The 24,382-nt window shown below is 38.3% G+C and overlaps 1 protein-coding gene across 3 annotated transcripts; it reads left to right on the top strand.

Annotated features, from left to right (window-relative positions):
• The first annotated feature begins 448 nt into the window (after positions 1 to 448).
• On the top strand, positions 449 to 24,382 carry arhgap25 (Rho GTPase activating protein 25). Of its 3 annotated transcripts, none has more exons than XM_034238400.1 (11): positions 449 to 781; positions 9,029 to 9,252; positions 11,374 to 11,461; positions 14,455 to 14,568; positions 15,228 to 15,432; positions 18,207 to 18,339; positions 18,464 to 18,537; positions 20,480 to 20,601; positions 21,493 to 21,647; positions 22,262 to 22,755; positions 23,779 to 24,382. In XM_034238400.1, exons 1-11 carry the CDS (start codon positions 718 to 720, stop codon positions 23,978 to 23,980), a joined length of 1,875 nt encoding a protein of 624 aa, XP_034094291.1. In that variant the 5' UTR covers positions 449 to 717; the 3' UTR covers positions 23,981 to 24,382. The 3 variants fall into 3 exon arrangements, with proteins under 3 accessions (XP_034094291.1, XP_034094293.1, XP_034094292.1); XM_034238402.1 differs by having other exon boundaries at positions 450 to 781; positions 9,050 to 9,252; XM_034238401.1 differs by lacking the exon at positions 449 to 781 and having other exon boundaries at positions 6,775 to 9,252.

The raw sequence follows: 24,382 nt of genomic DNA, 5'->3' as shown, positions 1-24,382 counted from the left end.
TTTCTCTTATAATGTCCAGCTTCTTCTTTCTAATAAAAAACAACTTTTTTCTCAAATTCACTTTTTTCACGAAATATTCAAAACGTTTTTAAATATTGCAATTGTATGTTAAAAATAATTTGACATGTGTAACCTTGTTTATTTATTTTGTCTTTTCTCCAAAAATAATCAAACTTTTATTTATTTTTCCAATTGTATGCCTACACTGTGGTATTTCTACTTTTACTTTTAAGTCTTAGATTTTACGATCTAAGTACTTCTTCCATCTCTTATTTCACCTTAAAATACACCTTACATTATGATTCTGCTGCAGCCTTAAAGGCGACACTGAGGGAGGCACAGCAAGAGGTAAAAACCATTTCCTTTCTGACTCGTGGTTTCTTTTGTGTGACACTATCGAACATTAGTCATTTATAATAAAAAAAAGTCCCCACTACGGTTACATGAACCCTGGGGCTCTGCAGCTTTTACTGAATCAGCCTGGGAGGCATGTATACAGACACTATGAGAACAAGTATGAACATGGAAGTAAAGGCAGCATGAGGAGACGCGTTTAGCTTAAAAAAAGAAGAAGAAGACAGATTAACACACAGGAAGTAGGAAGTGTGATCTGTTAGATACAGTATCCACATTGTGTGTGTGTGTGTGTGTGTGTGTGCGCTCCGTTGGGGTTTATGTGTGAAATGAAATGCTGACCTCTGGTTTAAGTTAAGGACAATGTCTCTGAAACTCCGACGCAACTGGGACTTCAGCACCTTCAAGGCTGAGACAGCTCGCATAGGTAAGCCTGGTGATGCGAACACTGACTCCACTGTGGGTGCAGCACTGTCACACTTCACTTTTTTGGCTCTTCACATATGTTTCTTTATTATTCTGCATCACATAGATGCATACAGAGGATTTTTTTTAACATGCTTAACAGTTTATTTGTAATGTTTTACAGCAGTGGATAGTAACTAAGAAAGTTTGCTCAATTACTGCACTTTAAGAACAATTTTGAGGTACTTTACTTGAGTATTTCCATTTCCTGCCACTATATACTTCTTGTTACCTACAATTTAGAGGCACATATTACACTTTTTGCATGTGAGTTCACGGTTTATGCAGCATTAATGAGTTACCATGATATTGGTGAATGTTTCATTTTCTTTATTATTCATAATTTTCTATCAAACAGATTTATTACTGACGTTTTTTGTGGTTTCAATATATACTAAACAGTTGATGTTGTTGTTTTCTTACAGTGGTGGACAGTTTTATGTAACTTGAGTATTTCCATTTCCTGCTACGTTATACTTCTTCTTCACTGCAATTCAGAGCCATATATTACACTTTGTACTTCACAATGTCTTTAGTTGCTTTGAAGATTTAGATTAATACAAAATATATTCAAACAATGTTTTACTAAATAAATTAAAACGTTATTGATCCCTCTGTGAAATGTTAGCTAACCGGCAGCATTATATAAGTGAAAACCCGCAACATCAAAGTGATGAACACATTAATGTAAAAATACAATGTACATTTTTCGGAAATGTGAAAAATAAGTAGTTTATTTTTGTACTTTAATTATGCTGTTATTGAGTAACCATAATGTGGATGAATGTAAAATAGGTGTTTTGTTTAAAGAAAATCGTATTATAAGTAACTAAATCTCTGTTTTTTTGAGCATGTTGGTGGTTGCTTACCATGTGGTGATTGTAACCAGTGTGTTAACGGAGGCTTTCACTTTACATAAATCTCTGTCATCCAAAATAGAATGAACAGTTTCTATATTAAAACATATCTTGACATTCAAAAGGTTAAAGCAATGCATCACTTAAAAAATAATATGTATATGTCGATTCCTCACCGTGTGTTACCTTGAAATGTTGAAGAAATCTCCTTGGTGTTTTTAAGAATGGAAAAACTGAGACAATTATTGTGAATTTAAGTAAATGGGAGCAGTTTTTTTAAACCAATGCCAACACATCTATTTACAAACTCTCACTCAACCCATGCAGTAAAATCCAAGTCTCATGTATTCAATCTTGCATTAACAAGCATGACTTTTCAATAAAACTGCACTATTTGAAACACCTCAAAGTATAGTGCATGCACAAGGGTGAAACTGTTGAGGTGTCAGCGAAAGTGCATCTGTTTGAAAGTGAGTGATAGGACTGGATAAATAAGACTTTGAATTAGATTAAACAGATGTTTTGATAGTTTAGCCGTTGTTCAACGACGCCCCCGTTAAGTTCCATTCATCAAGATTTTTCTTTAAGAATTCAATTACACACACAGGGTTAGTAATGGATACATAAATGATCTTTTTTGAGCTGACGTGTCCCTTTTAGAGTGCTTTCCTAAATCACCTTTACATAACAATTTAGCAGTGCAGTGGTTGATATGCATACGATGTGCAGTCAATACTATATATACACAATAAGTGTCTCTACAGATGTCTAGACTTCCTAAAGTCTAGACATTGTTTGCGTAGGGCGGCATCAACATGCCTGGTTTCCTCTTTCAGGCTCAGAGCACACAGCAGATGCATCATTTAATAAAAGATGGTTGCCCATAAGTAGTGGCTGGATAAAGATTATTTCGTGCAGTCCTGTCTTTGTACACTACCTGCATCATTTTTTCTGTAATCATTTTCACAATCAGTGGTATTTCAGCACTGTGGAAGGAAGTTGCTGCATGTACTATGTATTTTGTTCTGCTCCATGTTGACTGACTATCAGGTGCTTGTTTGTTTATTTGTAGCCTTTATTTAACCAGGTGAAAGCCCCTTGAGATCAAAATATCTCTTTTTCAAGGGTGACCTGCAGATGCTATTATGACCATGCTCTTAATTTAGTATGAAAGCATGACTTCCTGAAAAGCGGGCGACCCCCCTCCTGTTTTTTTGTTTGCCTTGACATGATTTGTTGACCCTAACTGTGACTGATTTTATTCTTTGAAGCTGCAGTGACGCAGGTTTTCAACAGGAAACTGATGCAAGAGCTCAGTTTCTGCAGAACTTTGTCTGTATGTAACTGTGCCTACATACAGTGGGGCAAAAACGTATTTAGTCAGCCACCAATTGTGCAAGTTCTCCCACTTAAAAAGATGAGAGAGGCCTGTAATGTTTATCCTAGGTATACCTCAACTATGAGAGACAGAATGAGAAAAAAAATAAGTAAAAAAAATCCAGAAAATCACATTGTCTGATTTTTAAAGAATGTATTTGCAAATTATGGTGGAAAATAAGTATTTGGTCAATAACAGAAGTTCATCTCAATACTTTGTTATATACCCTTTGTTGGCAATGACAGAGGTCAAACGTTTTCTGTAAGTCTTCACAAGGTTTTCACACACTGTTGCTAGTATTTTGGCCCATTCCTCCATGCAGATCTCCTCTAGAGCAGTGATGTTTTGGGGCTGTCGCTGGGCAACACAGACTTTCAACTCCCTCCAAAGATTTTCTATGGGGTTGAGATCTGGAGACTGGCTAGGCCACTCCAGGACCTTGAAATGCTTCTTACGAAGCGACTCCGTCGTTGCCCGGGCGGTGTGTTTGGGATCATTGTCATGCTGAAAGACCCAGCCACGTTTCATCTTCGATGCCCTTGCTGATGCAAGGAGGTTGTCACTCAAAATCTCACGATACATGGCCCCATTAATTCTTTCCTTTACACAGATCAGTCGTCCTGGTCCCTTTGCAGAAAAACAGCCCCAAAGCATGATGTTTCCACCCCCATGTTTCAGTATGGTGTTCTTTGGATGCAACTCAGCATTCTTTCTCCTCCAAACACGTCTAGTTGAGTTTTTACCAAACATTTCTATTTTGGTTTCATCTGACCATATGACATTCTCCCAATCCTCTTCTGGATCATCTAAATGCTCTCTAGCAAACTTCAGCCGGGCCTGGACATGTACTGGCTTAAAGAGCCTGTGACACGAGTTTCCCCCATCATCCAAACCCATCAATTTGAGTAAATATTGTCCCCTTGAAAACCGTTACTGAACTGATTTTGGATATTTGTACTTTGATAACCATTAATCTGCCCTTCAATGTTGACCATTTCCTGGATCTGCTCGGGGATTCTTCAAGTCCCGCCAAATTACGTGTGACGTCATTGCGGGCACAGCGCTCCAGCTGCACCGTTCAGGATCCCAGCATCTGCATGTAAACGCACGATGGTGCACACGCAGCAAGCTCAGACAGCGATGACAGTTTCATTTTGAACGTGTCTGAGAGCTCATATGAGTCTGACGGATCGCTTTATGTTGTATCTGTTAGAAGTTTAGGAATTAGGTGCGTCAATATGGGCGATCATACGGTCATGTAGCCAGTGGTGGAATGGGACTAAAAATCCCGGGACTCTCGACCGGCCCACTTCGGTACCGCTAGTAAGTTGTCAACGGGGGGAGTGGGGGATGTCAGGGGCGGCGGGTGCTGTAGATAGTAAATGTAAATATGTAAATATTTGTGTCACTGCATCCTGGTAAAATACAAATATAATGCAATGTCTGTGTCTTTGACATTAGCGCTGCCAGCCACATGTGCCCTGTACTACGAAGCCAGTTCAACAGACCCTGGATATGTTTGAGAAACACACAAACTAACAACAACAAACTAACTAACGAGATCTCGCTAAGCGGTCCTTCGACGCTGGTTATCAACTCGGTAAATCAAGCCAGGGTTTCTCTCTCCAGCTGAGAGCGCGTTCACGTCTAAGACACGAGTGATCTGACTTTAATTACATTTGACTCGAGTGTTTCGTCAACATAATGTGTTGCTAAAAATAATACTTCTGCATATAGTATGTGACACTGTAAGTGTTGCACGGCCAGACACGGCAGATAAGGAAATATATGATATATGATATTATATGATCGATGATCTGATTGATGATGTAATATGAATGATAAGTGCGACACGTCGGCGTTTTCTCTGCATACGGCAGTTTAAACTGTATTTCCTTTATCCTGTAATATGACTTGAGAGATTTAAACTCCGCACACTGAGTTGATCTCTTTTCTATAGACGCCGGAGGCGGGCAGCGTCAGGTAAAAAAAGTTATTTAGCCTTCCCAAACCTGAGCCTCACGCGCCGCCTATGGGGGATGTGCTAGTGACTTATCCGACCGGCCCACTTCGGTACCGGCCCATCGGGATTCGTCCCGATGGCCAGTCCACCACTGCACCCAGCCCAGTAAACTGTCAACGGGGGGAGCCTCGCTGCGGGGAAACGGTGGACCTATAGTGTCCCGATCGGAGTGGGAATAATAATAATAATAATAATCTGTGCATTTTATCCATTAATTTCCCCAACATTGTGGTGAAAAAACCACACGTTTAATCCATGTTGGTGTACTACTACAAAAAGCATCGGTTTGTTTTCTCATCAGGAAATGCACAAACAAACGATTTTTAATCATCATTCTCACGATCATTTAATCTATCATATGTTCGCCGAATTGACATGAAAGCACTAATACATGTAGTTTCATCCACTTGAGTTTACAACTACAAAAATAATCGATTTGTTTTTATATCACATCCTACGGGAGGAAATTCAGCAGCTCTCACTACCGATTTTTAATCCTAATGTAATCATCATCTTCACCACGATCATTTATGTTTATGTTCGCCGAATTGACATGAAAGCACTGACAAATATGAATATACTGTAGTCAACTTCATTAAAACGTTATTAACGTGCCTAAACTCAGTAATTCACAATTTCTACGCATGACAACACACTTTGTCCGTGTTTGGCTCTCTCGCCGCACAGTGAAGCGTTTCCGCATTGACGTCACTTCCGGCTTCCCCCAAAACTTCAAAATGAGTCGAAGGAATTTCCCCGCGATGTTCGAAATTATTGATATTTAACGGAACGGTATCGCTTTTTCTTTTTTAAACTGACGGTTCGAGATTACTAGTAGCCCAATATTTCATTGCACAACAGTTGTTGGGATGCTGTCACAGGCTCTTTAAGCAGGGGGACACGTCTGGCACTGCAGGATTTGAGTCCCTGGCGGCGTAGTGTGTTACTGATGGTAGCCTTTGTTACTTTGGTCCCAGCTCTCTGCAGGTCATTGACTAGGTCCCCCCGTGTGGTTCTGGGATTTTTGCTCACCGTTCTTGTGATCATTTTGACCCCACAGGGTGAAATCTTGCGTGGAGCCCCAGATAGAGGGAGATTATCAGTGGTCTTGTATGTCTTCCATTTTCTAATAATTGCTCCCACAGTTGATTTCTTCACACCAAGCTGCTTACCTATTGCAGATTCAGTCTTCCCAGCCTGGTGCAGGTCTACTATTTTGTTTCTGGTGCCCTTTGACAGCTCTTTGGTCTTGGCCATAGTGGAGTTTGGAGTGTGACTGTTTGAGGTTGTGGACAGGTGTCTTTTATACTGATAACGAGTTCAAACAGGTGCCATTAATACAGTTAACGAGTGGAGGACAGAGGAGGCTCTTAAAGAAGAAGTTACAGGTCTGTGAGAGCCAGAAATCTTGTTTGTTTGTAGGTGACCAAATACTTATTTTACCGAGGAATTTACCAATTAATTCATTACAAATCCTACAATGTGATTTCCTGGATTCTTTCCCCCCATTCTGTCTCTCATAGTTGAAGTGTACCTAGGATGAAAATTACAGGCCTCTCTCATCTTTTTAAGTGGGAGAACTTGCACAATTGGTGGCTGACTAAATACTTTTTTGCCCCACTGTATATGTGATTATGTGTGTATGATGTGTTACAGTCATCCTTATGTTAGGATTTCGAAAGCACAAGCACACGTCTGTCAGTGTACAGGAATACTTGTTTAGTTTTTATGTATTTTAGCTTTTTTTACTTTTATAAACTCAAACACACATATAAAGATTTGAGAAATATCAATAACAAGTAATTACATTTAAAATAGTAACGTAATAAAGGACATCTATTTGAAGGTGTATGCTGCACTATACTTTACTACAACAACTACTACTACTATTACTACTGCTGCTGTTGCTGCTGGAATAATATTACATTTACCCTCTTGAATTTAATATCTGTCATTGAATGTAGACACTGATAAGGAAAATAAAAGGCAGATTAAATGTGTTTATTATACATCCCCAAAAAATAGGAAATAAAAAAGGCAGTCCATGTGTTTACCAAACTGATGTTCACAAAAAATAAAATAAAAGTCACATAAATCAATTAAAGTAAATAAAGAAAAATAAAGAACGTTTTATTTAATTAAAAACATTACAATTACAAGTAAAAGAAAATACAAGATTAATACAAAAATAACAATAATAATAATATCAAATAAGAAAAAATGTAATTAAAAAAATAGATCATAATAATAATAATACACTTTATTTATATAGCACCTTTAATGCAAGATGCAGCCTAAATGTATGTAAAGGTAGACAATAAAGATGGAGGAACATCATTAAAAACAAGTTATAAACAAACAAAGAGTTATATCACAGAAGCATGTGATGATATATATTTATCCCTTTATTTTGTAAATCAGACGTTTCAAATAGGGCTATAAGGGCCTCGGTGCCTCAGTATTACACACTAACAATATTGTGCATGATTTATGAAATTCCGCCCTGTACGCCCAACTTTACAGGTGCATTTATAACTATGAAATCTAATGAAATTTCACATTTCTTAAGTTTTATGAAAAGCCTCCACTCTATGAATATGTAACTCTTCTGCCCTGAGTCTTGCATTTTAATTCCTGTTAATAGCAGTCCCTGAACACATCTTTGTGGTGCTGTTGAGGCCCGTTTAAAGGAGTTGTGGGTGTGGTGTGACATCTCTCTCTGTGTGTGGGCTTCAGGGTTCCTCAACAGCCTTTTAACTTTCCACTAATAAGGGGAGGTGACACTATTAAAATGAGACCAAAGGACCCTCAGAGCTCTAGGTGGAGGCCTTCAAAGTGCGGCCGGCCATCCGGCGTTGATGTGGCAGCTTCCTGTTTACGCCGGAGCGGCCCTTCTTCTTCTCTTCTCCTCTGTCATCTTGCGTAACAAGACACGGTGAATTTAAGAACAACTGAGCGAGTGGGCTGAATCATGATCAAGATATCTGTGCGGGTCCTCAGTCCTGCGTGTGACTCTGTCTCTCTGAGCCACGTAGACCTCCGCCTTTCATCCCTCCATTAAAGCATCAGGGTCACTCAAATAAACTCAAGGGGGACAAGTGTCCACGAAGAGTGACCTTAAAAAACTCTAATCCTAAACATTTATAATTATTCTATTTATAATAATTCCATGTATAATTATTCTCATTATGTAGACTCCTGCACTGCTTTTTTGCACTTCTGGTCAGATGCCTAAACTTACATTTCGTCACTTGTACATGTACTACGTAATGACAATAAAGTTGAATCTGAATCTGAATCTGAATTTAGATTTCTGGGCCTGTATTTAGAGGGAACTCTGGGCATAACTGAGTATAATATCCATATATTTTTAGTGTATGGTCACCAGAGACTAAGGGGTTGTTGTTGTTGTTGCTTTCGTTTGCGTAGACATAGAGAGCAGGTCCTCTTCCATGTTGCGCCATGTTGAAAGTATTATTTCCCCCTAGATAACAACAAAGTGTTAGCTCTAATCTTTTGCAACTTTGTTTTCTTTCAATACACAACAATAATCATGCATTTGAAACAGTGGCCATAACATGTTTTTAAGAGACAGTGGCTGCACTGCCACTAAATCCCACACTGTGCAGAGTGAACTTTTAATCTCTGACCTTTCAGCATTTTATTGTTTGATGCTCAGTCTCTTGCAGACCACAGTGTTATTTCTGTTGAACAATCACAGCTGTATTCATGAACCTAGCACAGGAAACTGGTCCACTCCTTTCAGCATGAAACCGTAAAGGTGGGGGACAAAAATAATCTACAGCGCGCAGGTCTCTGAAACCTGATAGGCTGAAGCAGCCTCACTTCAGAAAAGAGGAAGTGTTTAGCTCCAGTTGAGCTGAGCGCTGATGTTTCGGTGTCGTTTCACAGCACGCTTGCGATTGTTGTTCATGACACTTTTACCAACAGCTCTCTTGTGGTGTTTGGCAGCGCGATCCAGGAGTGTGACACCTGGAGAGGGAGGCCCCATACCGGGCTCCCCTAACTCCCCCAGGTCCATGGAGAGGCCCCTGAAGGCCGGCTGGCTGAAGAAGCAGCAGAGGTCTCTGGTGAAGAACTGGCAGCAGCGGTACTTTGTGCTGAGAGGAAGCACGCTGACCTACCACAAAGATGACAAGGAGACCACTGTGCAGGTGAGAATGTAGTCTATCTACAACAACTGATGTTTGAAAAGCTGAATTGCTTTTTTTATTTGGCACATAACATGATTTATTTGTAGGGTTAGGACTTTGTTAAAGACATTTCAACATCTTTATTACAATTGCTTTACATTCAGTGATGATATAGAAAGTGCTAACCAGCATCATCTAAAGACACATATTTAATCCTCTAATGTTAGCACTTTTTGTCTTAAACATCAGTATTATTTATAGACTATAGATTTATAAAAAATGTGTCCTCAATAATTTCCATTCAACACCACAACCACTCTGCTGCCGTTTGCACACTTCCTGTACACAAAACAAACCCTCACAAGAGGCCAAGGCCTGCTTTTTTAAACTCTTTTATCTTATCATGTCATTCAACCAAAATCTCTTAACACAAAATGTTCATTTTTTCTTTACAAGTTGTGCAAAATGTTGACAAACTTCTAAGAAGGTGAAGCAAAGACAAACACTTGTTTCAGATGATTTCCCCTCTTTAATGGCCGGTGTCAGCGTCTTAGATATTTGTCAGATATCTGCTTCACTTACTTTTGGTTTAGAAAGCCATCATCATTTATTTACATGGTTACTGCAGTCATAGTAAATATGACCCATGCAAAGGATGAAGTCTGCTGAAGTATGTCACATCTGAAACCAAATTCCTACGTAAGCAAATTGCCGTCACACATGTAATTTACGCCACGTTATTTGACGTTCAACAACAAAAATAGGCATCCTTATTTTTAACCAAACACATATCCTTTTCCTAGAACTAACCACACACTCTGACCACCTGAAGCTAAAGATTAGGAAACTGAAAACCTTTCACATTGTTGGATATGCAACTTCTATCCTACTGGTGGGTGCAGTTTGCCCCTCTTGCAGCAATAGTAGTACTGTAGCTAAAACAACTGATAACAGCCATTTAATGGCCTGATCACATTACAAAAAGGTACAAATATTACATGTTTAAACCTCGAATGGTCTCATGACTAGTCCAACTTTCAAAGATTGCAAAACAAAACCCCTACATTTGTAGACATACAGTAATACGATGTTGGTATCGGACGCACTTTGATTTCCCTACACTAGATGTTGTAGTACACGTCCATTCTTGCATCTCAAGTTGCTAATTACACTGTGAACAATGAGCAGTGCATGGAAAAGAAAGTGGTAGTTCATATTGGCAACACCAAAAAACCCAAAATATCTCTTGTTGACTCAAGATTGCAAAACCACAACAAAAGGTAGCATGGTCAAATTATAAACCATATACATTTAAGAAGGCCTACCAAAATCCTCAGATGTAGTTCCTGTCTAGAGATGAGTGATAGTGAAACAGGAAGCCAGAAAAGCATCCTAGAAAAAATGTTGAATAAAAAAATCGTAAACCCATGCAGGGACAATAATTAGTCATGTCCACTTTGGTCTTGTTTCTAAACAGAAATAAGGGTGTGGGCAGTAGGGGGATAAAGAGGAAAGAGGCTGCATAATGTGAAAAGGGAAATATACAGTATACAATGAATGTGCTGTAATTTAAACTGGGTATAGAGCACAAAAGTCATTATGAATTAGACTTGAGTCACTGTTTTGATGACCTGCAACATTACGTGATATCAAATACTTTGTAGTATTCTAATGTTTAAGAGTGATGGGGAGCGGATTTGTTGTTATTTTTTTATATTTATTCCACTGAATATCAAACAATTACATGAGATGTCATTCTTTGTGAACAGGTTAGATATTTTGGCTATTGATAAAACTATATAAAGGTATACCATGTGCTTTTTCTTTAAAAAGACCAGAATCTGCAAGTAAGCCTGCAAAGACGAGCAATATGAGTTGCCCCTGGATAATCTAGAAAATAAAATATGATATGGACCCTAATGGTAATGGATAAGTGAGGATGGTCATGCATTTTTAAGTTTTGTAAACCAGCAAAAGCACAATGGTGTCACATTGAAAGAAACTGTGCTTCACATGCAGGGAAAATACCTGCTGACATGGACTCTGATAACTCTGACAAATGAAAACTAACTCATATTAGTGGTTGGTTGTTAACTTCTCTTTGAACATGTCACTAACGTAGTGTGTGTTTTTGTTCTCCAGGGAGTCATCCAGCTGCGGTTCAGTAAAGTTAATGAACTCCCTCCGAACCCTGATGACCCCGGGAAGTACATCTTCGAAATCATCCCACGTAAGCATGAAATCAACCTTTGAAAAAGATCATAACAGACTTTAAGATGCATTGTCTAGAGAGGGACCTCCATGCCTTGTGCCGTTGTCTTATTGTGACATTACAGCAGAGACACATCCACATGTATTATGTCATTAAGCATTAAGGATGTGTTTCTGTAATTAATTAAAAAGGTCTTATTGATGCTCACAATTACTTATATACTAGAGAATCAGAATACAAATTCCTTTATCCGTCCCGCCAGAAGGACATTTACATTGTTACAGCAAAATATAGATAGAGACTAAGAAAATAGGTTGACAAATGGGGCTTATAATAGTTCATGACTACAAACTTAACAATTAACTGCAGTAAAGACTCATAGTATGCTATAATAGTACATGTGTTAACATAATGATAGTCTGAATTTTAAAGGTTTTCACAAAAATGACATACATAAACACAGTAAGATTAATAGTAATACATATAATTAAAAAAACATTAAGAACAGATATTAAAAGGAAAGAAATATAATCTGAATTTGAAGATACAGTAGTGAGCTGTTCAGATTACGATTACTTTTGTTCAGAAATGTGCAAAATTGGCAGAGGTGGATGAAGAACTTAGATGTTGTACTTAGGTAAAAATGTGACAGTCCTGTATACTAAATCTTACATGAGTAAAAGTAAAAAAAAGTATAGGCATCAAATTTGATTTGAAGTACTTATTGTGCGTCGTGTCCCATTTCAGAATCATATATATTTATTGACTGGATTATTATTATTCATGCATTAACGTGTTCATCACTGCTGGTAAAGGTTAAGCTAATTTAATTACTTTATATACTGCTGCTCAATATCTTAAACTGAAATTATATATAATAGTTTATGTGTTTATTTATATTTTGTATAAACAAGTAATCCTAATATGTAAAGTAACTAGTAACACATTTTTTGGAATAAAAAGTACAATATGTATAGGCTTCTAAAATGTAGTAGAGTAGCATGAAATATAAATACTTCAGTAAAGTACAAGTACCCAAACATCGTACTTAAAGGTGGGGTAGGTAATTTTGGAGAAACCAGCTCGAGTGCGCTAGAATTTGAAAATACACAGCCGGAACAAATCTGCCACTTCCTTACAGAGCCCCTCCTCCAACACACACAGAGCGCACATGACCAATGAGGGCACGAGATAAGTTTGTGCACAGATGGAAGGCTGACAGGCAGGTAGGCCATCCAGTTACTTTAGCCGGGCCGGCTCAGATGATTGGTCGTGCTTTTTACAGCACGGCTTCCACAGATTATATTTTTTTATGGATTTTTTGTCAAAGCACTTCAGATATTCATTGCTATCGGGATGTTAAGAGCATTCCATGGAATATAACAAAAAGTGTATCTCGAGCCGGTTTCTCAAACTTACCTACCCCACCTTTAAGTACAGTACTTGAGTAAATCTACTTAATTACACAACTGAAAATTGGCTAGGGCCATTTCAAAAGTATGAGTAAGTATAAGTAGGAGGAAGAGTTTGTAGTGAACAAAGTCACAAAGTTGTGCTTTAATATAACATGTGGTGTGAATGGGAAGAGAAGGTATCAATGCATGTGTTAGTGTTATATATAAGACATTGAATTAGCACAACAACCACTTATGATGCTGCATAGGTTATTTTAACCGCATGAAAATGCCTTACTTAAGACCAACAACGAAACGTTATGATCAGCATTCAATACGATAGTCATACATTTTTACTTCAACAGATACAATTATAACTTATGTTACATTTATAGTTTACTGTAAGACTGCAGCTTGATGTTGATAATATATTATGAGCCTCTGCTTTATGGATTAAATGAATGGGTTTTTAGGATTAAAAAAACTAATGTCGCAACAGGATTTAGAAAAACTTGTCCATGCTTTTATCTTCAGTATACTCGACTACTGCAATGGTGTCTTCACAGGGCTCACTAAAACATCTATCAAAGCTGCAGCTGATTCAGAACGCCGCTGCTCGAGTCCTCACTGACACTAGAAAAGTGGATCACATCACTCCGGTTCTGAGATCATTACACTGGCTTCCAGTCTGCCAAAGAATTGATTTTAAAATACTACTGCTAGTTTTTAAATCACTAAATGTCTTAGGACCGAGGTATATAGACGACCTACTCCATCACTATGAAGCATCCAGGAGTCTCAGGTCTTCTGGGTCGGGTCTGCTCTCTGTTCCGAGAATAACCACTAAACATGGAAAAGCAGCTTTTAGTTATTATGCCCCAACAATCTGGAACAAACTGCCTAAATCATGCACGTCCGCCGAAACACTTCCTATTTTTAAATCCCGACTAAAAACGCACCTATTTGCCGCTGCTTTTAATTGAGCAGTAGGCCTATGCCTTTTTAGTCATGTATTCTGTACCTGCTGTGTTTATTTATTTATTTAATTTCATTACCTTTGCTTATTATGCCTGTTTTTAAATGCCTTTTTAATAATGTATTTGTATGCTGTATTTGTTCTTAAATGTCTTTTGATTTTAATCTGTAAAGCACTTTGAATCGCCACGTGCTGAAAAGTGATATATAAATAAAATTGCCTGGCCTTGCCTTACTTTATAACTATTTAAAAGAATCCATGAGACACTTCTAAGTCACATATAAAATGTCTTATAGCTATTGGTATCAGAACACATGATGTGTGTTTATGAGCATTATAAATACATACAAATTCACTTTGAATGCCCTCGTAATACACGTATAGTCTTCATAGAAATGTCCACTAAAGCTTGATTTGTATACCATCATTACTATAAATAATTACATTACATGTCTGTTTCTTGTGTCTGACAGCATGACTCTGCACTTTACCTGCGTAATGGAAAGTCAGAAACGACCACAAACTGATAGCAATCTAGATCTTCTCCGGAAATCTTTATGTAGATTACTGACAGGCGTGTGTGTGCCCACTTTTTTGCTGTACTAAGATGCCATTTTCTAAAAACAACCATGATTTCCCAGGTACATCAGGAGACAGAGAGCGATGTCCCTATGTGTTCATGGCTAACTCTCAGAGTGATCTGGAGGAGTGGGTCCGCACCCTGCGCCGGGTCATTGGAGTACCAACAAGTGGAGGTTCAGTAAACATTTATATTGTTATGCAAAACGTGTGACACTGGAACTTTCTTTAGTGACAAGACTTTACCGTAAATGTAAGGATTATTTGGATATTTTCCTAAATTAGTAATGGATTTATTTGTTTTTGTTGCCTGGAGGTAAACCATGACGTTTGAAACGTGTTGTGTAGAGATTAAACAAACATCATACGTCATTTGAATGAATACGCTTTAGCTATGCTTCTGTCTAAATCTATTGTTACCTTGGTACACAGCCATGCTAGACATATCCGGTCTTTATGCTAAACTACTGTAAACTTAGGAGTTAAGCATGATGGCTGTATCTTCAAGTAAATAAATACAAATGTCTTCACTCTGGAAAATAAAGTGCACTTTTAGCCATTTAAAAGGCACTGTTCTGTAGCAAACTCCTTCCTAATAATCAAGTATATCGTCTTCAAATGTTGTCAGTACTTTTTGAGTTGTTAAGTTGTACACTTTTGGAATTTTCGTGACTGAACGTCGGCCTTTTTGCCATGAAACAAGAAGTACATGTGAAATCTAGAATATCCTAAGAATATCTACATCTTTCAGATCAATCTCAAATTTGAAGGTGTAAAACGTTTTCTAATCTCATAATTTAAGTAGTCTAAGATGTCACTTAATACCCCTTTGCAGTGTTTGGAAAGAGCCTCATGGACATTGTCACATATGAGCAGCGGTTTGGGCCTCACATGGTGCCGATCCTGGTCCAGAAGTGTGTGGAGTACATCAAGGAACACGGCTTGAATGAGGAGGGCATCTTCCGCCTGCCGGGTCAAGACAACGCAGTCAAACAGTTCAGAGACGCCTTCGACGCCGGAGAGAGGCCCTCCTTCCCCAGGTAAGAACAGACTGAATACAAAGATGTTGGACCATTTTGCTTCCATAATGTGTCTTCGTTGAGGCTAGTGGGAAGAACATCCACGTGTAGGTGTTTATTTCACTAATTTAGTCTATTTGTGTCTTAGATACTACCTTAATTCACCAACAGTTGAAATAATAACAAGTTAAATAATGCCTAATTTGCATTTTTAAACATAAAGTAAAACTTAAAATACAAAAAGATTCTGTTTTTATGTCAGTAATGACCTGGGGAAGTTTCATGGTGGTATCTATACAGTAAGTCACATTGACACACATTAATTTAATCTATCTATTAACCTATCGTCAAAGGCCGTTTTCTCAAACTGAGGTTGTTCTCATCCTTTTTCACCAGAAATCTCCACTTCAGTAGAATAGACATACACCATACACCTTTGAAGTTTAATTATCATCTATCTTCTGAAGGTTTTTACAAAGTGCTTTGTTCACATTTCACTCAGAGCCTGACTTATATAAAAATGTTTTCCTTAATACATGTCGTAAATAGTGTTTTCAGACTCATGACCGTAATTTATGATTCATGGAGTGGTAAAAACAGATGGTTCACATTCGTGTTATAGAAATGAATGCATATTACCAGATATTTAATAAGGTAATGCCTCATTTGCATATGTAAACATATCATTTCAGTATATTCTATTACAAAAAATAATGCCTTAATGTTAGTAGTTAACTGACAAAGTAACATGGTGTTGTATTAGTTAATCATTTAAAGCATTTTAAGATTTCCACCTCAATATAACATTATTTGTATTATTGGAAGCCCCTAACCTTTACTGATATACACAAGTATATTTCAGTAGTGAATATATATTGTGTAGCATTTACTATATTTGTAATAGGATTATTTGGGTTATGAAACAAACAGGAACTACTCAGCATAAAGTGGTTAGCTTAAAACACTTGAAAGGGCACAATTTAAAGCAATTTTTAAAGCAGGTTGGTACATTTATGAGTTAAAAATGTCATTACTATATAAGGAGAAAAAGTTCTAACCTCAATCGATCAGCATCAGCTTTTTTTTTTCTTTTTGAGAACACAAGGAGAGATGAGAGATGCAGAGCGTCTGATCTGAAGGTGACACCACATCCTGTTAAGTCACGCAGGAGGAAGCCTGTGTTACTCAACTTCTCAGAGAAAAGTTCATTAAAACATTCAACCTTACATGTTTGTCAGTAATCTAGTATGAGCGCAGTCAAAAAGGCTGATGAAAGATTGTCAAACTGCAGGCCATAAATCTAACAATGAACACAAAGTTAAGCGTTTTCCCCTCAAACTTTACTCTTGGAGCCCAAACAATAAAATTGAATCCATGCCTGTTGCTTAAGCCAAATATACAAAACCAAGCCAAGAGACCAGAAATGTCAAGGACCTCACAATCCTGCAGGACTTTGTAAAGACCGTTGATTGTACAACAACCCCATGTAAATGTTTACAAATTTGGTCAAGAAGGGAAAATAACTCTTAAACATGTTATATTTAAAGGTTTAACGTAACATTTCAAAAACATCAAAATGTATAAATGTTAATGTTATATTTGTTTAGTTGTGTACTTACATTATCCCAATTGTTTCCCAAAATGTACAAACCCAGAGACATGTGTAATTTTAACCAAAGTAAATGTGCTTTTCATTTGGTCTCCTTTAGTGGCATCATTTCCCCCATTGAGTCTTGTTGTCTGCGAGAAGCTTTCATCAACTGACTTTTGACCCAGTTTTAAGACACATTTTTAACAAACACTTTTTAGATCTTAGCGTTTTTTGTCTCTACTTTTAACAGCATGACATATTCTAGTCTTCTGACATCTGGACCATGAGGTTTTAGAGAAGCTGAGCTAATGTTAGCAGCACCCAAATAGCATTGGAGAAACCCTTATTTTTACAGTAACATTTGATTCAGCGGGCTCATAGGTTTTGGACAGACCTCTGTGGATAATTAGACTCTAGGTTAGGTCTTGTGAAGCTGAGAGAACGTTAGCGGTAGCTGGCAGCCCTTCCTCCTCACAGTGTGTCTGCCAAACTGCCCTGGAGAAACAGATTTTCACACACAACTACTATTCATTTGAATTTGTATTGGTTTTACCCCGTGGGGCTGTTTATTTTTAAGAGTAGAGTAGACTTCAGGTAATAATTTGGCTCACATTCTGAATGATATATAATAAAGGACCCTTTACAGGAGAGCCTATCTGCAGTGACGACAATGATGGCAAAGACCACAACTTCCAATGGCTTTACATTCACAGCATATAATCAAGCAGACTGCAAGTCAATTAGTGATGTTACGTTCACGAACGATCCGATTCTTTTGAACAGCTCTTTGCTACGAACGAAGGGAACGGAGTCTTAATTGGTGAGAGCCGTTCTTTTCCACTCGCCTTTACATGAACAGTGAAAAAGCTTGATTTTGTTCCCCAAGCGTATTCTGTGAAGACCCGCCCCTACTCTGATTGGTTAGGTTTAGGCACGAGACATTAGGTCTGGCAATACAGTCAATCATTATCCTGGTGATTATTTCGCAGATAAACCTATTAACCCCGCCCCCTTAAAAATGGGTCTTTTGAACGGCTCTCGGAAAGGAACGGAGCCATAAGATCCGGCTCCCTTCATAGAGCCGTGAATCCCATTACTAAAAGTCAATGATGCATCAGGAAAAATGCATGCAAGCGTATTATTTTTTGATTTAGGTTACACAGTATTTGCATGTTAATTGTAGAATATGTGTCCTTACCCACAGTGACACAGATGTCCACACGGTGGCGTCTCTGCTCAAATTGTACCTACGCGAGCTCCCGGAGCCCGTGGTGCCCTGGACTCAGTACCAAGACTTCCTGGACTGCACCAACCTGCTGGACTCGAGCGGCTCAGAGGTACGTTTGGCTGCAGTATTATTTAATATATATACTATATAATGTTTGAGTGTACATGTAGGAGAGGTCATGTGGTATTTTGTGAGGCCTTGTTCTTTAATCTTTTCCTCATGTGTCCTCTCAGGGTTGGAAAAAGTTGGAAAAACAAATTGCTCTTCTTCCCAGAACCAACTACAACCTTCTCAGTTATGTCTGTCGGTGAGTACAAACTGGATTGCAAAGCATTATGGGACATTCTTGGTTAGTCAATGAGGCCAATTAGGGCTATAACAAAAAGGTTTACAAATGAAGCTTCATATGTATGTCATTTAATGTTCAATATCACCATAGATATGTATATTTTGTATCCGCATTTTAAATAAATGGATATATATTGGATTAAATACATTCGATTATCTAGTTAAACCATTAATGAATATATCACATTTTACTTAAAATGTGTTGGTTTAGTCAACATAATTAAATGCAGATTGAGGACTGAGCTCATGTTGAGGGCAGTGGCGGCACCAGAGATTTTCTCTAGGGGGTGCTGTGGGGTAGCTTGACGTTTCATAGAGGGTGCTCAAACCTATGGCTCAAACATTAAGGGTTTCCCATTAATGCACCAGCGCTACAGTTGAATTTTCTACTGCAACACTCCCCACACGCACACACAGTGTACCCGCAACTGTTACAATGAAGGCTCGATAATCAGCTCAAGGCATATAGGTGTAAGCAGGGTAAAGTGCTATTTTTACAAGTGGGGGGTGAACCTCACCTCCTCTAAGGGGACCCTCACCTCCTCTAGTGGGGTCCGGGGGAGCATGAAGATTTTTTTTAAATATTGAAGTTAAAAGCATCAATCTGGTGCACTTTGAGAGCAACATTAAGAGATCTATGGATACATCTCTCAACATACATATGAAACAGAACTGTAAACAGATTTTCTATTTCTTTATAGATATTCTACAAATCACTCCCCTTTTAAAACAAACCGTTTGAGGCCCACTGAGATAACTAGACTAAAGTTAACTAAACACTGAGAGTTCTTTACTTCACCTGAACTGAGGTTATCTGAGACTCTCAGTCTGACAGGAGAGAGTTCTCCCTCCACCTTGTTGTTGAAAAAGCTCCTTATATCCGTTAGCTTGGCTAGCTAGCACCAGATGCTAACCACAACGATCTCCGGTAGATCTCTCTCTCGCTCGCTCGCGCACACAAAATGGCTCGTGCCACACACACACACAGAGCAGAGCTTGAATGAAACACAGAGACCCAGAAGTAAGCTACTTGTATTTACGAGGCTATGCTATTATGTGCAGAATCCTTCTCGCTTTCAGGTGGTTTTGATTGAGTGTCCACATGTGGACGTTTAAGGACTAAAAAACGATCCATTTGTCACTTTGCTGTTAGCAAATAATTTGGCGCTCTAGCTAACAGGAAGTTACTCAAGTGTCACAAAGTAATTTACCCTATGGGTAGGTCAAAAATCTAATGGGTGCTGGCCAATGGCCTAATCATATCACCTGTGTTGGCTTTATGTTTTTGGTCAAACATTTGTTTGTTTCACATTTGCATTGATGTAATCAATAATTTTTCTAATTTAATAAAAATAATAATTTTCTAAAAGAAAAAAAAGCACATATTTCTTGGGGGTGCTTAGGGGGTGCTTTGGCAATCCTGGGGGGTGCTTCAGCACCCCCTAGCTCCCCCCTGGCGCCGCCCCTGGTTGAGGGTGTGTTTGTGTGTTTGAGAGACGGGTTGAGAAAGTAAAAGGGGAACTAATGTATACATTAACGTACTCGTAACAATGCTTTGTCCCCTCCAAACATATGATATGTTGGTCCTATGACATTACACATCCACCACTTGAATCTAATCCTACAGATAATATGAAAGTGGATTTATAAACATAAACAACTAAATTCTGGTCAGCTTTTGAATTCTGAGTTACAATTTGGAGGTCCATGTTATGAGCTAAGCTTTGAACTATTTGGTACAGCCCGTCTGTTTAGAGAGAACATCGTTGTTCAATGACACGTCCCTGAGGAAGACAGAATCTAAGTCCCTCTTCTAACACAATCCAAATGTTCTTCTGAGATCAGTTTCCGTCCCAACTAATATTAAGACCATCTGTTTTCGATGCTTTCTCTTTTTGCAGATTTTTGTTCGAGGTGCAGCAGCACTCCAGTGTGAACAAGATGAATGTGGAGAACTTGGCCACAGTGATGGGCATCAACCTGCTCAAACCTCAGATAGAAGACCCCATCTCTGTGATGAAGGGTATGATAACACACTGCTGACCAACCAACATATGTGCAGATGTGTGTTGGAATCATGTGCCTGATATTCTGGTCCCAATTAGGCTTATAATATATACTTCTCTCTATTACTCAACATCTGGAAAATCCCTGAAACCAGACTTTATGTGACTACTAATTTTATGAGTCAATTATCTGATGTGTTAATATTGCAGAATGACTATCCTTCTCTTTTTTCAACTATATAGTAAGTTGAATAACACTGATTTTTACAAAAAACCTACCTTACAAGGTTAAGAAGGCTCATTTAGATACCCGTGTATTGTTCTTCATCCATTTACATTTTCCTACTATCTTAAATTAATACTGACATACAGTTTCTATGTCTTCTTATCTACAGTTCTTCTTACAGTTAAATAAAAACATTAGGTTTCCCTCAATTATTTTTTTTATCACATTTCCCCCACATAAACTTTTTCAAAATATGATACTATCAAGTTTTACTTTTTTTAAAAACTGTTTTCTGACATTTTCAATGCTAGATTGTAATAATGACTTTTTAACCACTTTATACAACGTTTTAATTACTTCTAATGACATAGTATACTATGATTTTTAATGACTTTTTATGCAAAGCATTATTTTTACAAAATAATATGGCTTTCAAGTTTCAAATATAGTTCTTTTTTATGGCAAACTTTGACTGTTGAATTAATTTTGTTATGACATACTGTACTATGACTCTTATTCTCTCTTTTTGATGAAGATGTTAGGTAGCAATCAGGCATTGTACACAAATACAACATAAGAAAAAAAAGTAACTGAATCTTGCTTTGACATTTAAAAGATAAAAAGAAAAACCTGAAGAGAAGACCTTTTGATGATAATCTTTCCAGGTTTGTTTTCTTCACAGCGACTCCTCAGATCCAGAAGCTGATGACGGTGATGATCCGACAGCACGAGGCTCTGTTTCCTCTCTCCAAAGACGTTCTTCCCTCCCTGCCTTCAAAGAAGGCTGAGAGCCAGAAGAACGCGCCCCGAAGCTTCGTGGGCTGGGAGTCTGCAGAGGTACGAGCACATGGCCACACAGCTCTTTTAGTATAAAGGCATGTATTTCGGCAATGGAACGAATTATTGGCGATTTGTGTTTGTAGAAAGACGTTTCCATGCATCTTTGTCGGACTAATGACTCAAGTGATTACGTTATTTTTTGTTTGCAAATGACATTTTAAAATGATAAATGTAGTCCCCCCGAAAACGGGTAATAGTGGGGAAAAAAATAATATTTGTATTTTATTTTTGTCCAAGTCTCAAGAAAGTCCCAAATCAATTCTCCTTTGTTAAAGAAAGACAAGTGCCAAAACACATATTAATGGGCAATTTATTAAACCTGTTCAAAAGTATGACAATTAATTTGCATAAATGTTGATAATCATTTAAATAAATGTACTTTCTGGGCAAAAAAACAATGCTGTCAAAGCATCAAAGTACATATATTGTATTGTAACACTAGCATGAATATTAACTCAATATAAATAATACATAACATGATAAGAGATTCATCATAAAGTTCCTTGAAGTCTGGGATCTGTTAAAAACGCTCCATATCATATTGAACGTTTCACATTGTGCGAGGAAGTAGATATACATATGTTATTAATCTTCATGTGCTTTTGTCTCAGATGGGAGATGCTTCTCTGTCTGAGTCTCCAGAAGAGGAGGAGGATATCGACTGTCCGGGTCCCAGCAGAGACTCTTTCAGCCCCCTGATTCCTCAGCAGGACCCCCGAACCCCCACACCAGACGGCTGGTCGGGAAGCCCCCGAAAACGCACCCAGACCCTGCCAGCCTTCAACTGCCCGCTCACTGGGATGGCTGCCAAGGCGGACGCCCTGAACCGCTGGAGCCAAGTCCAGGAGAGCGCGGAGGAGAAGAGTGGGACGCTGTCAGAGGACATTTTTAAGATCCTGGACCTCCGGAGTTCAGGGTCTTTGTTTGGAGGGGGAGAGGAGAAGTTAGTGGCCCGGAGAGTAAGTGACAACACAAGTTCTTCTTCTCCGGGCCCCCAAAAACCAGACAGTGACCCCCAGCCTGGGGTGTCCCAACAGAAGAGAGTAGGGAACCTCACAGCCACCAACAAGCCGGAGCAGAAGACAGACAACCAGCTCGTAGAAAGGTGAGGAATTACACACCAGAGAGACCCTTGCCATTAAAGAAACATTTTGTAGGCTACACACTTTTCAAGTTTTAAGTTACTATCACTGATAAAGCAGTTCTTTACCACAAGATTACTATTATAACAATGTTGTCTAATGGAATATTGAGGTGATCAATATCTTTTGAGGAACTATTTTAGCTTAACAACCAAATCAATTTTGTTTTTGAGTAATTTGTCTGTCGCTTAGTTTTAGCTGGAAGAGTTTAACAACTGACATCAAATAAAATATCTCTAGTGGCTGGAAAAGGGTCAATCACTATCATGTGACGTGAGCTTCTGCTTTACCTTGAACAAATTACAACATTGGTTATATTGAGTAAATAGTATCTTGCTGAACAACATTTGGCATTATCTTAACCTTTGCTTTCCATAGAGCTTATTTCTTTACAATAAATGAACAATGGATTAACAATAAAGTACTATCTCACCTTATCTTATCTTATGGGCAAAGAAAATCCATTTGCTTTATGTCATGGGAACCAGTACAATGCTAACTTTCGGTTTGGCCAACACATCATGTAATTCCTGCTGCACTTTATTAAAAACTTGGATCTCAAAGGAGCAGCATGCAATCCTTCAATTCTAACACCAAGATTAAAGTGAAACACAAGATTGAAATCAAATTATATTCAGAAAACATTTCCTGTCACCTGCCAGAAATTGTGTCTTGAACTGTTGACAACTAATAAATAGTGTTTTATGTCCAGCCCCATTTTGTTCCAAAAATAGCGTTTCTTGTTTTGGGAATATTGCAAAAATGAAAGTTACATGTGGACAGATGACTGAACTAGAATCAAGAAAATGACACTGACTTCCAGGAAACTCTTGTTACAAGTTAATTTAGATTGAAAACAGGGGAATTCAATCAGGGACTTTTACTCAATATTCTTGGATTTGTTTGTTTTTGCTATCACAGAGACTGCGCTGTTTCCAGAATAGATGTATTTGTGAGCCTCATGTGTCTCTCACCGTCTCTTGCAGTCTTCAGCAGGAGAACAAGGAGCTGAAGGCCACGGTGGCAGAGCTCCAGTCCGGCCTGGAGGCCGATCGCAGCAAAGTGGCCGCGCTGGAGATCTGCCTGAGAAATGCTGAGCGAAGCCGAGACGAGGCCCAGAGACGCAACAAGGAGCTCCAAAGAGACATTCAGCAGTTCCTCCCTAAAAAGCCACAAGATCCCACCTAACGGTTACTTTAAGACTCACTAAAATATAGATTTATGACTCTGCAAACTTCAACAGAGCTAATTTTGCATGAAATGGTTATGGTAAATGCTATTTTCTCCACTGGATTGTTTCCATTTGAGCTCGGTTTAATAGAAGATAAATGATTGGCTCATTTGTTTGTGTCTGTGAGGAAAGTTTATATCTGAATATTACTATTTACAAAGAAAGACTACTGCTACTGCTGTCCTCGAAAATGAAAGGCTGGCATAGACTGAACACTTTGATTAAAGGTCAAGTGGGCGGATATATATATATTTTAATGGTGAACAGCGTGTATCCTATAAGTGAAAAGTCCATTTCGTTTCAGTGGCAAATTAATAAAACACACATTTAAATGTTTTTCTTGATGCATGAAAACAAAA

The sequence above is a fragment of the Gymnodraco acuticeps genome, unplaced genomic scaffold (assembly GCF_902827175.1).
Source record: "Gymnodraco acuticeps unplaced genomic scaffold, fGymAcu1.1, whole genome shotgun sequence".
Taxonomy (NCBI): Eukaryota; Metazoa; Chordata; class Actinopteri; order Perciformes; family Bathydraconidae; genus Gymnodraco; species Gymnodraco acuticeps.
Note: the sequence above shows the minus strand (reverse complement) of the source record. Positions and strands in the feature narration are given on the sequence as shown.

Excerpts from the sequence above, each read along its gene's own strand:
- arhgap25 (XM_034238400.1), top strand. The coding sequence starts at position 718 with ATGTCTCTGAAACTCCGACGCAACTGGGACTTCAGCACCTTCAAGGCT. Across the intron at positions 18,538-20,479 it reads CTTCTCAGTTATGTCTGTCG|ATTTTTGTTCGAGGTGCAGC; the intron begins GTGAGTACAAAC and ends CTCTTTTTGCAG. Across the intron at positions 20,602-21,492 it reads CCCCATCTCTGTGATGAAGG|CGACTCCTCAGATCCAGAAG; the intron begins GTATGATAACAC and ends TTTTCTTCACAG.